At 33.0% G+C, this 13,954-nt stretch overlaps 2 protein-coding genes across 4 annotated transcripts; both read right to left on the reverse strand.

The window, feature by feature from the left end:
- On the reverse strand, positions 205-3,924 carry LOC109333805 (uncharacterized protein At5g19025-like). Of its 3 annotated transcripts, none has more exons than XR_002106049.1 (3): positions 3,253-3,924; positions 2,456-2,519; positions 1,761-2,388 (listed from the first exon to the last, which is right to left on the reverse strand). XR_002106049.1 is itself a non-coding variant. In XM_019569379.1 (3 exons), exons 1-2 carry the CDS (start codon positions 3,894-3,896, stop codon positions 2,516-2,518), a joined length of 648 nt encoding a protein of 215 aa, XP_019424924.1. In that variant the 5' UTR covers positions 3,897-3,924; the 3' UTR covers positions 1,761-2,388; positions 2,477-2,515. The 3 variants fall into 3 exon arrangements, 2 of the variants coding, with proteins under 2 accessions (XP_019424923.1, XP_019424924.1); XM_019569379.1 differs by having other exon boundaries at positions 2,477-2,519; XM_019569378.1 differs by lacking the exons at positions 1,761-2,388; positions 2,456-2,519 and adding an exon at positions 205-445.
- On the reverse strand, positions 4,758-8,192 carry LOC109334737 (probable serine incorporator). Its single transcript, XM_019570650.1, has 6 exons — positions 8,018-8,192; positions 7,698-7,934; positions 7,434-7,545; positions 7,168-7,342; positions 5,626-5,863; positions 4,758-5,244 (listed from the first exon to the last, which is right to left on the reverse strand). Exons 1-6 carry the CDS (start codon positions 8,190-8,192, stop codon positions 4,949-4,951), a joined length of 1,233 nt encoding a protein of 410 aa, XP_019426195.1. The 3' UTR covers positions 4,758-4,948.

Below are 13,954 nucleotides of genomic sequence, written 5' to 3' on the forward strand. Positions count from 1 at the left end.
GTCACTATATATCACTCACTATTCATTATATTATTTTTATTTAAGAGTTAAGTCAATGATAATTAACATATGAACTAACGGTATAAAGAAAAAACTCTTAAAACTTTTAGTCCATCAATATTACAACCAAAATGAATTAGTTTGGGGCAAGAGAAACAGTCACTTTAGGACACATATACACGACTATAACTAATGAAATGGGTCAAAGATGAATCAAATATTTATTGCAGTTAATTATGTACTATCCTTCCAAAGTAGTATGTAGAAAGAATCCCATATAACATATATGGAAGGGTGGCTAACACCATATTGCTATTTTCTTTTCTTGAAAAAAGAAAAATATGTTCTGATCAAAAGTCTTCCAGTAAATGGGAACCATGAGAATGGTAATGATATAAATCAATGATGATCTCCTCTTCCATTAAGACTCACATTGGGTGTGGACCTGTTCAAATTAGTAAAACCTGTTCAGAGTTTACCATTTGGTAAAATTCATCAATGTCAATTGAGCACAACTTCAACAAATCTTAACTAGTGGATATTCAATAACTTCTTAAACAGATGATCATGATCATGGGTAAGTTTCTTATTCTAAGTAAAAACGCATGATGATAGCACCTAAGGAAATTTTATGATAACATATAGCAATATATGTCAATTCCAGGAGAAATTGCAGAGAACAATTTTTAGTTTACCACCAAAGTTCACTGTCAAATGCATTGTTAAAAACAATATGAGATAATGTATCCAAGACAAGATGATATTCAATTACATGAGCACAAAAAGATGAAATTATGAATAAGTCTCAAGGAACTCATAAAACACTAAAACAGTGATTCAAAGTTAGAAACTATTGAAAAATTTAAAGCTTAATGCTTCTGGTCAAAGCAATTCGTACTTATTAACTATCCTCAAAGCTATGTTACCACAAATAATGGCATAGTTTATGTAGCTTGTTATGATGAACTATAATTCGGCCAAAACTCTTTTGAGACAAATATTGGAGTAGTTAAAGCATGTAGATTGGATTTTATTTTATTAGACTTTACATTCTCATGTCATTGAGATTAGACAAAGTTTTACGTTGTCTGTCAACTATCAACACCACACGGTTTAAGTACCTTGGGCCCATCATACAAAAATGATGAGGATATATACGGAGAAGTCAAACATAGAATTCAAGTGTGGTGGATAGATGGAGGAGTGCTTCAGTGTGATAAATAGTACCAATCAAGCTTAAGATAATTTTTTACCATACAACTATAAGACTTGTGATGTTGAATGGGAATGGATGATGGGTGGTAAAAAGGCAATAAGAGAAAAACTAAACTAGTAGAGATGAGAATTTTGCGTTGGATGAATTGACACATTAGACAAGATAGGAGTAGCAACGAATGCATTACAGAGAAAGTTGAGGTAACACCTATTGTAGAAAATATGAGAGAATTTCACCTTGGGTGGTTGGGGCAATGGTGGAAAAGACCCGAAGAAACTTCGATAAGGAGAATAGATTAGATCAAGAGTGGCCCAATCGCTAGAGGTGGCAAAACTATTAAGGATTAGATGTACACAGTTTATCTATAGACATGATTTATTAGGACATTATGATGTCAATTTCCAAGAGCGCTATAGCAGCATGGTCAGATGGCTGCTATATTGAAGGCATCAGCTACAATATAAACCTAAAAAAATTGTATGACATACATAATTAGTAATCCTAATCCTAAATAGTTATAAAATTTGGTTGTGAATAATAAAACAGAGTTTACATACTCAAGATTCAAGAGTCAATGTGATTTAGATTGTAAAATAGAAAGACAACAGCTAAAAAAGATAAACAACAAAATAAATAGAAAGACAAGGGAAAAGAAAGATAGAAAACAGAGGAAGCTGCAAAAGGGTGAGCTGCCAGAAATGGGGAGACTTAGCCTGGAAAAGGGTAGGGGGCTTGGTTGGAACCAGGGTTGATTACTAGGAAAAAGGGATGGCTTAATCGGAAAAGGGGGGTTTGGCCAGAAATGGGGTGAGATTAGCTGAAAAAATTGAGGCCTGCTAGTATTTGGTTGAATAATTTATGGGTTGCAGGGCAGAAATGTATGAACAGAGAATAGTGATCTCTCCTCCCACTATTCCATCTGCGATTGACCTACTATACCAGCTGCAACGGACTCGACACTGAAATGTGAAGCCACAGGAGCTCTGCAGTGGCAGAGGGCCGCTACACAGCTATAGAGTCGCCAACGCACTATTGACTACTATATAACTAAAGGCCTCTGATTGATCTCTTGTGATGATAACTCTTTGACCATATACTTAAACCCTCCAAGGTGATTCATGCAATCACAGGAAGAAAAGGAAGACTCCAAGCTGACAACCCATATGAATGACCTGTTGTAACCAGTCTCGCAGGCATATAACATAAGAAAACTACAATCCATATGACAAGAAGTGCAACTCTTTCAGGCATGCCTACAACTATTTCAGCCACAACCATTAGTCAAAACAGCTTGTCCCTTTACCTATTTAGAAAAAAGAACACAACCCGCAGCAATCAAAAGATAAAAAGCAACAACCAATGAGCAACAGATAAAAAGGGCAGAATGGACAGTAGTCACGCAAAAATACACATGAAGCAATCAAAAGACTGAATGCCATTACTAATTAGCAACAAGTTCAGACAGTAAAGTAATCACACGAAAAATTCACACCGAAAATGTCTCAAATATAATATTCGAGCCAGATTCACTCAGTGTAATCAGAAACACAGCCAATTCAAAAATAGCAAAAACTACTATTACTTAAACTACAACAACAACATTCAAAAGTTATTTCTCCCTATATGAGATCAGCTACATGGATCAAATAGTATCACCTCGTTCAACCCCAAAGATCAAATCTTGCAATAAGTTATTATGGTTTCACCTAGTTTTTTTCTCGATTTTCAAGTCCATCAAATTATAAGTCTATCCTTTTATCGATTAACTCTCCTAACTATTTTCTTCTCACAAGTGTCACTCCTACTTTCCCCTCTAACACATTCACTCTCCTACCCTAATCTTTTCCTTTCATACCAACTCATCTAACAAAACATTATTATCTCTACCACACTTACCTCCACCTAATCAAACCACTGTTATCCAAAATTCCATACCAAATCCTTATACCACAAAATCTTATTTTCTTGACCAACCAAAAATAAAACTAAATTTCCCAAATTTGATGATAAAATGCAAAAGAAAAGTAACCACACACCTTTTCTGGCGCTTTCCTTTCTTGGAGCCCCAACCTTCAAGCTTGGCAATAGGGCAACCACAAGGGGAACGGAAAAGCAATACAGCGCGGCCATTCGGTGGTGCCATTTTTCTGAGCTCAGCCCTAAGACACTCATAATCCGGGTTCCCTTCACTCCCTCCCTTCCAAGGTAACTTGTCAATTTCCCCGAACCCGGACCTAGACCCGATTCTAAAACTCTCCTCTGTTTGTATCTGCAAATCAAACTCCATCGATTTCTTCAAACCCCTGCACCCTCTCTTTCCACATTTGCGCGATCTGGAGGAGCAGCACGCGACGGCGGTGAATGAGGAAAGGAAGAAGAGGAGGAATCCGAGGAGGTAAGAGGAAGAGGGGAGTGGGAATGAGAATGAGGAATGGGATTGGGAGAGGAGAGAGAGGGAGGAGAAGATGTAGGAGAAATAGGAGGAGAGGAGGAAGGTGGCGGAGAAGAGGACAAGGAGGAGGATGAGGAGGTCGAGGGTGGCGGAAGGGGAGTGGTGGTTGCAGAGGTGGGAATGGGAGGAGGATTTGTGTTTAGGGTTGGAGGAAGGTGGAGGAGAAGGGGTGGCGGAGGAGGAAGGCATGGTGGTGGCGAGGGTGGTGAATATGAAGTGGTGGTGCATTAGTTGTTGTTGTTTATTTTTATTTGTTTCAATTTCTATTTGGTTTTTTCAAGTAAAATAATATATGCAAATTTGATTTAGAAAACGGGAAATTGGGATTTAAGAAGGATTAATTGATGGATAATGGACCCATTTACCTGGTTTCACCTCATCATTATTGGTCTCGGAAATAGACAGGTTTCAACGGATCTGACTTTGGTTTTAGGTTCAAAAATTAGATCTAGTCAATATTTCTAACTAGATTAGTGACAGACATAACCTAACGCAATTTATCATATGGCCACTCACTCACTCACGTGTTTGTGTAAGTGTTTGCTCAATTATGTAAGTGATAATAACATATCTTTAATAAAAAATATCATTAATTATCTAAATTTTCATCATATATATTATTAATAATATTTATCCATATATCATTTCATATAAATTTATAATAATAAGTAATATTAAGAAAATTTTATCTAAAATGATATACCTTATATTTAAATCGGTCTAAAATTAGGTTTGAGTTCAAAGGTTCAACCGATTGAAACTAGTTGATGCAGTTAAGTTTGGTTCAAAACCAGTTGATGCATTTAAGTTTGGTTCAACTTAGCTTGATTGATTAAGGACAATTCAAATTTCAATGCAAATAACTTTTATTTTGGTATAAGTTTCAGTTTCACTGAATGCCAAATATATATTATTTACTAGATCAAATGATGAGATATATATCTAAATTGATTTGTATTAAAATATTAACTTTAGAATATATTATTTTCATATAACAATATAAATTTATATTTTATAATTATAAATTATTCTTCAAATATGTATATATTATAAGTTTATATATTTGATATGCATGTAAAGATTTATTTGTATGTCAAATGAAGCAAACATGGAAGGCTATATACAATAATAGATGTAAGAGTGCATGCCATTTTACATACATCATTTTCTTGCAATACTGACATTCTATTTGCAGACATGGAAGGCCATAACTTACAATAACATAACATACACCCAATGGCAATACAAAGTTACAGTAATAATTTTTATACGAGGGGGAACTAAGCAAACTCGCGATCCGGAAACAGGGAAGGAGCCACAAGAGTCCAGATATACAACCCAGCAGTAACCCACTCGGTGCCAATCCGAACCCATACCGATGTCCACCCGACATCTATAAGGTCTGTGCCTTCATTTGTGCTGGTCCATCCAGAAAGAAGCATAGCTGAATACATGGTAGCCAGGGCAAATATTAGGTGGAAGAATGAATATGAATAACTAACTGGTTTTGCTTCCTTTTCCTCTTTCTTTCTCTTTCCTTCTTCCAGTTCTTCCTCAAGAAGAGGTTTATTCCCACCTGAAAAACATAATGTGTGAAAAGAGACATAATAACTAGAAAAATAAAATCTAACAAGGTGTAGAATGAAGCTTAGGGTCTGTTTGGTTTGTGAAAACATTTTTCAGTTTTTATTTTCTGAAACTGTTAACGAAAGTAGAAAATGAAAACAGAAAACATTTTCACAAACCAAATGTAACCATTCTCTTAAATCAAAAGGCAAGTTCCTAAAGTTGGCAAGGTCAGATTTTGATTTACTAAATCTAAGACTATAGGAATCCCTTTCATATTTTTTATAAAACAAAGACTGTAATTGAGTATCTAAAGAGGAGGAAAAGAGTTTAATCCAAAATGGCAACACAAGATAGGAGATCAAAATGGATTTGAAGCATATTTTATTACCCGATCTAGGCGAAGATGGTGGTGATAAGAATGTGGTTGAAGATCCTGCCCGAAGAGCTGAATACAACACTGATAGAACTGTTGTTATCATGCCGAGAACAAGTGTACCTGTGTTGACAGCTCTGGACTTGTTGAGACCATTGCACTCGTAGTCACGAGGTTCACTTTGAAGGCCAGTATAGCACAAATAAGCACAATAAACCGAAATCACAGATGCAGGCAACAAGCTTCCATTTACCTGTTTTTGCAATCCCATTATTTTTTAACAATAATAAGAAGAATGAGTTCATGAGGTTATATGGATGAAAACTATGTACTACAATTTCATTCTCACTTTATCAAATATAATTCCTAGGAACCAATTAAAATTTTGAACAGGAAGGAGATGCACAGCATGGTGATACTGATAGTCTGATACGGGGTAAATTGATGCTGAGACTACTGAATAAATACAACTCTAAACTCTTCTGGTGGCATCTTCCATCAAAGAGGAAATATTATTCGAGAGGGGAGAGATGCAGAAATATTGCTATAGTGTATTTGTTACGAAAATGCTAAATCATGTAGAGCATAACCATTCATTGCAAAGTCTATTATACTAAACATAAATATTAAAGATCGGAGAAAGACAAATAGAGAGGGTTGACATATTTAGTGTTGGTGAATAGGATAATGTTTATTAAACTACCCTAACTACAAGAAACTAATTTTTACATTATCAAATTGTTTCCCTCGAATTGGGAAGGTAAATATGTTGGCAAAATATTACTTGTATGTACTTGGTAGTACACCAGGCCAAAACCAATTATCGCTGTCAATTTTCAATTTTGTAGAAACAACACACCAAAATAATGAAAATCCAGCTTATCTTATTTTATTTCAACAGCAAAATGGATTTAAGTGAAAGTTGAAATTAAATGGAATTATATCTACAATCAAGCCAGGAAGGAAGCAATGGATGAGGAGCAACTAGGTTGTGGATGTTCAAGCTTGATGCATATCAAGGTAGTAACTTGTATGCATAAACAAGTCATTCAAATACAACACAAGTCCATAAAAGAGAAAGAAATGTGACATTCATTAAAATAATTCTCTCTCAGATGGCATTACTATCATGACATCATCATCCACATTAAGTTACAGATTCCAAGCTTTTACCCGATCCAACAAATCTTTCAGAAAATTAACCATTTTACCTAACTAGTAAAGAGAAATCACGTGTTCCACAACTAAACTTAAGATTGAGAAAGGGACTACCAGCAAATTGGCAGAAAGCCAAAAACATTACCGCACGTCTTTTGCTTTGCATAGAGACATAATATCCAATAATAACTTAATAAGTTTATATTCTATGAACATCTAGTTTTTCCAAGAGCGTCACAAAGTGGCTACTTGATTTTAGCCTTCTACGACTTTATTAGGCATACAAGTAATATTTTTGGAAAGCCCTAAGATATTCTCCCATCACCTATCAATTCATTTTGCAAAAAAGCACAGAACATAATCCAACCTCAGTTGTTTAAAAGGGATCATATTCTTTACCTGAGGATGTAAAGAAATAACAGCAAATAGAAATGCAAGAATCATGGTCATGACAAGGAAGAAGACATTGAGGCCACAATCATATCCAGAAGGGTTGAACCAAATGAAAAGTATTCCAGACAATGCATACGCTCCAATGTAGCATCCGATAGATACAACAAGTAAAGCAATATACCTAAACATGCAGATTCATTAGGATAGAATAGGACCATATTGGCAACTAGAAATCATTGGTAAAAAATATTAAAATATTTTTATAAGCATACCATTTCCGTTCATCTTTCTCAACCCATGCATCATTCCAATTGTGTGTGCAATCAAGTAAAATTATCACTTGAATCAATAAAAACAATCCAGCTCCAAATTTTGATATGAATCCTGCACATATTGTAAATATGTAAACACCAAATTTAAACCCCAAAATTATAACCACCAATTACAGAAATAGTGAATATTAAGTGTGCAAATACAAAGTGTGCAAACTGAATAACAACATTCAAAAGCAAGAAATTAGAAGTTACAGAACATACCATAAGCTATCATGATAACATCTGGAATGAAAAAAGAAAGAATTACAAGCAAAAGCCATATGATCATTTTCACACTCCAACCACCATGGTGCCATGAATCACGTCTATCATTCTGATCCTTCACACCAATCATTATAAGCGCTAAAATACCGAAAAACAAGAAATTCCCTAAGCTCACACGAAGAACTGCTTGCACTTGATACCATTCCTTTGTATGGGTATGGGAAGAATCAATCCCTGCAAGTACCAAGAAAACTATATATACCCAAATGGAAAATTATCACAAAGTTTGAAACTTTAGTGTTAAGATTGAAGATTACATGGGATTTTTTCCAAAAGGGGTGCTCCAACTTCTCTGAGAACCCATGAAAGGATTAGAGAGGCACCAAAGAGACCACAGTAACCGATCCTTGCAGATTTTTGAGAGATCCCAGATGCTATAGAAGTGCAGAGACCGCATGTTAAAGACGCACAGCAAGATAACAAACACGACATGGTTCACTTTCTCGATCGATTCTGAGTTGAATTTGTTCGACAAATGCTAAAAGGATAGGTTCTTTGTGCTGTGATGTTGTGTTCTGTTTTTATGTTCTTGACACTTGTCACTTGAGCTATGGGTTTGTTAGTGGGCTTTCAAACTATAGTGGGCTTAAACTTTGGTATCGACTGACAGAAATTATTATATAGTTCACTTATTAGATTAATAAATCCAACCATAAAAAAATCTTAATTGTCCTTTAGTTATTTTACTCAGGAAATAATATATATTTCTACTAAATTCTTCTAAAAATTTTACTCAGGAAATAATATATATTTCTACTAAATTCTTCTAAAAATCTTGCTACCTTATAAGAGATTGACATTTGCCATATGTCACAAAATAATACTATATTTATTAATGATTGATTTATAAGTAATATATATCACTTGAAGTCTCTCTCCCAATTCACTAATTTATATGTGATTGTTCTAAACCCTCCAATCTCATCACTCAACAAGCTCACCACATTCACTTTTTTTATCAGATTAAAATCAAATATACAATAGCATATTACCCTAAACCTTTAAAAAGTCACCATCCTAAAGCATCAAGGTAATAGACTTACAACAACTCAAAGATAGAAAACACCAACCATAGATCATAACACAAGAAGAATGTTTAGTAAGACACACCCAATAATAATAAAAATGTAACATTTCTGACGTAGATAACAAGCATTCATTTTATTTATAATAAAGTGACATAGGTAAAATACACATATGTTAGAAGAGTTTAAAATCTATGCATTGAAAGTGTAAATTTTTTTATACTGTCAACATATCACGTACAATTGATTTGTAGTACTTTTATTTGAAAATCAATACTAGCTAATATATGAATGGTATAAATTTAAAACATTTATACTGTGAATATATACATATTAAATCCATACCAGAAATGTCATGCATGGTATAGAAATTACCCACACCCTACCTATCTCACGAATCAACCACAAAGCTAAAAAAGGCATTTTGATTTTTTGAAATAAAGATGGGGTGAATTTGTAAGACTTTAGGTTAAGATAACCCTTTTTTTTACTTTCATCTTTCATTATTTTATTTTGTCCAATTAACCTAATGTATTATACTATTTTTTTAATATAGGATTGATATATGACGCGCCAATTAATAATAATTAATTGTAAGTTTAACATGTAAATCATGTATAAATGAATCTTAAGAATTTATAGTTTTCACATAGTAAGAATAATCATTTATGACGACAAGATCCTCCTTTATGTGTTATGTTGTTCTTCGTCAATAGAGAAACTCTTCTGTCTATTTCTCTTCCTTTCTATGCTCTTCATTTATTGATGACTGATAGAGAGAAACTTTATAGGCATAGATAGATACAATGTTTAAAGTCATTTTCTAATAAGTATAGTGCTTTCTCAAGTACTGTATATAGACTATTTCCAAAGAGTTTTACCATTTCATTCACAACTTTTTCCAAAGAGTCTTACCATTTCATTCACAACTCTACATTCAAGAGTTACATCATTCAAAACAAAACAATATATTCATTTATGTAACATGTGGAATTTCTTACATTCTCCCACGTGGCTCATGTGACAATACAATTTATGATATGATATATATCAAACATAATGTGCACGATCATAATATGTTTTCCATATTCATTACATTACAAGTCATGATTAAGAACAATAACTAATAAGAGTCATGACAGTTATACATCATTTATCATATATAGTCCCTTCCATGTACTACTATATTAACCTTATTCATAACATGACACATTAAATGAGAATCACATAATAATGTCATTTAGAAAAAAAAATTTATTTTCAACATTACCATTCTCACATGTGTACATAAGTGTGAAAATAAAATATTAATGAGAAACTTAAATATTAATGAGCTCGAAATGTCAAACAATGAGAGATTATTAATAACATAATGTTCAACATTCATTATCAGACATAATGCCCATATTTTTAACATGATCAGAAAATATTTTGGGCGGTAACCCTTTCATCAAAGGGTCTGCAATCATAAGCTTAATGCTAATATACTCAATTGACACTCTAAGTTTATGAACTTCTTCTTTATCGACAAAGTATTTCTACTTTGAAAGTTTAACACCTTTGAAATACTTGTCATTTTTAGAAAAGAAGATTGCTACGGAATTATCACAGTAAATTTTCAGCGGCTTGGCAATACAGTCGACTAACCCACGTCCTGAAATAAAGTTATGTAGACACTTAACATGAACTATGACCTCAAAGCATGCCACAAATTCAACTTTCATAGTGAATGCAACAATGACAATCTACTTCACACTCTTCTATGAGATAGTTTCTCCAGTTAATTAATATATATAAATGAATGTCTATGCATCTCGCAAAGTCTGAATTTGAATATTCAATCACTTGAAGATGATTAAATATTCTATAAATAAGCATGCTATCATTTGTACTTGCAAATATTTCAAACCTTTCTTTGAAGCTTTCCAATGTTATATACTAGGATTACTCTAGTATCCTTCAAACATTCAATCTGCAAAACTAATATATGATCACGTACAAGTTTGAACATATAATAAACTCCCAACAATATATGCATAAGGAATTTCTTCCATTTGCTTCCGTTCAAAATCATTCTTTGGACATTGCATGATACTAAACTTGTCACCTTTCTGAATTGGAACGGGAGATGCTGAACATTTATCCATTCTGAATTTTCTGAAGTTTTTGTTAATATATGTTTTTTGAGACAAACCTATAATTCCTTGTGATCTATCACAAAATATTTAATTCCAATCACATAGCTTGCCTCACCCATATCTTTCATTTCAAAATTTTAGAGAGAAACATCTTAGTCTCATTTAAAAGACCAACATCATTAGTTGCAAGTAAGATGTCATCAATATACATAACCAATAAGATAAACTTACTCTCACTGAACTTTATGTATATACATCAATCAACAATGTTTTCCTTAAACCCAAAGGATACAATAGTATTATTAAACTTAAGATACTATTGTCGTGAAGCTTGTTTAAGTCCATATATTGATTTCTTAAGTTTACACACCATGTGTTCTTTTCCCTTCTCTTTGAATCTCATTGATTGATCCATATAGACCTTTTCTGTTAAATCCTCTTTTAGAAAAGCAGTTTTCACATCCATTTGGCGTAACTCCAAATCATAATGAGTCATCAATACCATGATAATCCTAAGTGAGTCTTTCTTAGAAATTGATGAAAATGTCTCTTTATAGTCAATGTTATCTTTCTGAGTATAGCTTTTGCTACAAGCTTGGCCTTATAACGTTCTAAGTTACCATAAGAATCACGTTTGGTTTTGAAAACCCACTTACAACCAATTGTTCTACAATATTCTGGTAACTCAATAAGCTCCCAAACCTTATTTTGTTTCATAGACTTTTAACTCATCATTCATGACATTTAACCATTTATCGACATTATCACTATCCATGGCTTGTGAAAACATAACTGAGCCATTCTTAATTTCTATGTCACATTCTGACTCATGTAGGTAAACCACATAATCATCAAGAATAGTAGATCGTCTTTCTCTTTGAGATCTTTTTAATGCTATATCTTATGATTCTTCTACTATAGGTTCATCAACTTCATTTTCAGTAATGAGATTATTTTGTTGTTCTCCATCATTACCAACCAGTTCAATAACTTGAGGAACAACATTATTAGGGGCACAAGTAAATTTCCACTTTACGTGGTGTTTCACTCCCACTAATCTCATCATTCTCAATGAACCTAACATTCTCAGTTTCAACAATTCTTGTAGTATGGTTTGGACAATAAAATGTACACCTCTTTGATTTTTCTAGATAACCAATGAAATAACCACTGATTGTTCTTGCATGCAGTTTCTTTTCTTGTGGATTATAAATTCTAATTTCCGCCAGACATCTCCAAACATGTAGGTGCCTTAAACTTGGTTTTCTTCCTGTCCACAGTTCAAAAGGAGTCTTTGGAACTGCCTGATTAGGAATCCTATTTAATAAATACATGGTGGTCTTTAAAGCATAAATCCACAATGAAATGGGTAAAGATGAGTTACTCAACATACTCCTAATCATATTCAACAATGTTCTATTATGCCTTCCTGATACACCATTTTATTGCAGTGTACTTGACATTGTGTATTATGCACATATTTTACGACTTTCAAGGAATTTAGCAAATAGACCTAGATGTTGTCCATTTTCATCATATCTTCCATAATACTCACCACCTCGATCAAACTGATAATATTCACAATTTTATCTAGTTGTCTTTCAACTTCAGTAATGTGAATCTCTAAGGCTTTTAACGCTTGAGATTTATTAGACAATAAATAGAGATGTCCATAACGTGAATAATCATCAATGAAAGTAATGAACTATTTTTTTTCTTATTGAAAGAATTAACATCAAAAGGTCCACAAATATATGTGTGTATAATTTCAAGAAGCTTAGTGCTTCTTGTGGCTCCTTTATTTGTGTGCTTTGTCTGTTTACCTTTAATACAATCCATACAAATATTCAGATCGGTAAAATCTAAATCTGGAAGAATTTCATTCTTTACTAATTCTTTCATTCTTTCTTTGGAAATATGCCCCAAACGTTTATGCCACAAGTAAGCAGAACGTTCATCAATTAAGTCACGCTTAATTCCAACGTTATGATGCAAGGTTAAAAATGTTTCAGAAAAAAGATTATCAAGATTTAACTTGTATAATCCATCACATAATATACAATTGTCAATTAAATGAATATATTTATACAAACATTACCAAATTTAAAAGAGTATCCAACAACATCAAGTTTAGATAAAGAAACCAAATTCCTAGATATATTAGGTACATAATGAAAGTGCAAAGTGTCAAGATAGCACTATTAGCTTGCCTATGTTTTGATGAAGACAAGGATTTAGTGAAAGCTTAAAGACAACTTAACAAATCAACATGCCAAGGACTCAAGAGCTTCATGTCTAAACTAGAGTCATAAATAAAGTAATCATTAGTAGTCTTAGATATGTGTCTTAGTTATTGAGTCTAGGTTCGGTAAACCTAGATGCAAATCTCACAAGTCCTAAAAACTATCATATCATTTACATGAGACATGCCATCTAGATTATTATATATTCATGCATTAACCATACATGTTATTTGTGCATCTTAGGCATAACATAATGGTAGAACATGTATAGTTGATAAGCATAACATATAGGTAGTTTACCATTTAATCTCTTATATGAAAATATGTCAGTTAATGGATTAAGCAAGACGTTAATCGATTAACGTGAAATCAGTTTTAATCAGTTTTAACAGATAACTGAAAAACAGAATTCAGTTATTCTCAATAGCCCGTTAATCGATTAAAATGGCACTTAATCGATTAACTGGGCGTTAAACAACTTTTCTATATAAACTGTGTTTTTACACCATGCTACATACATTCATTCATTTTTAGAATTGCTAAGTTGCGTATTTTTGTGCTCATTGTATGTCATATAGGCAGAGATAATTGTATGTCAGATAGTGAGAGATAATATCATGCTTAGGGATTAAAATGTCATCCAATTTCATGTGTTCGTCATTCTATCTTTTCTTCCATGATTCTTTCAATTCTTTTACAGATTTCGTAGGGTATAAATTACATGTTTCTACATGATTATGATCTTATACATATTCTTGATAATTTGTGAGATTTGTATAGGGTTTATA

The sequence above is a fragment of the Lupinus angustifolius genome, chromosome LG19 (genome assembly GCF_001865875.1).
Source record: "Lupinus angustifolius cultivar Tanjil chromosome LG19, LupAngTanjil_v1.0, whole genome shotgun sequence".
In the NCBI taxonomy this organism is placed as follows: domain Eukaryota; kingdom Viridiplantae; phylum Streptophyta; class Magnoliopsida; order Fabales; family Fabaceae; genus Lupinus; species Lupinus angustifolius.

Bases quoted from the DNA above. Each gene is read 5' to 3' on its own strand.
- LOC109334737 (XM_019570650.1), bottom strand. From the start codon at position 8,192: ATGTCGTGTTTGTTATCTTGCTGTGCGTCTTTAACATGCGGTCTCTGC. The intron at 7,343-7,433 runs GTATGCTTATAA...CTGCATGTTTAG, and splicing joins GAGAAAGATGAACGGAAATG to GTATATTGCTTTACTTGTTG. The intron at 5,245-5,625 runs GTAATAAAATAT...TATGTTTTTCAG, and splicing joins ACCATCTTCGCCTAGATCGG to GTGGGAATAAACCTCTTCTT.
- LOC109333805 (XM_019569378.1), bottom strand. From the start codon at position 3,896: ATGCACCACCACTTCATATTCACCACCCTCGCCACCACCATGCCTTCC. The intron at 446-3,252 runs GTGTGTGGTTAC...TAATTTGAACAG, and splicing joins AAAGGAAAGCGCCAGAAAAG to GTCCACACCCAATGTGAGTC.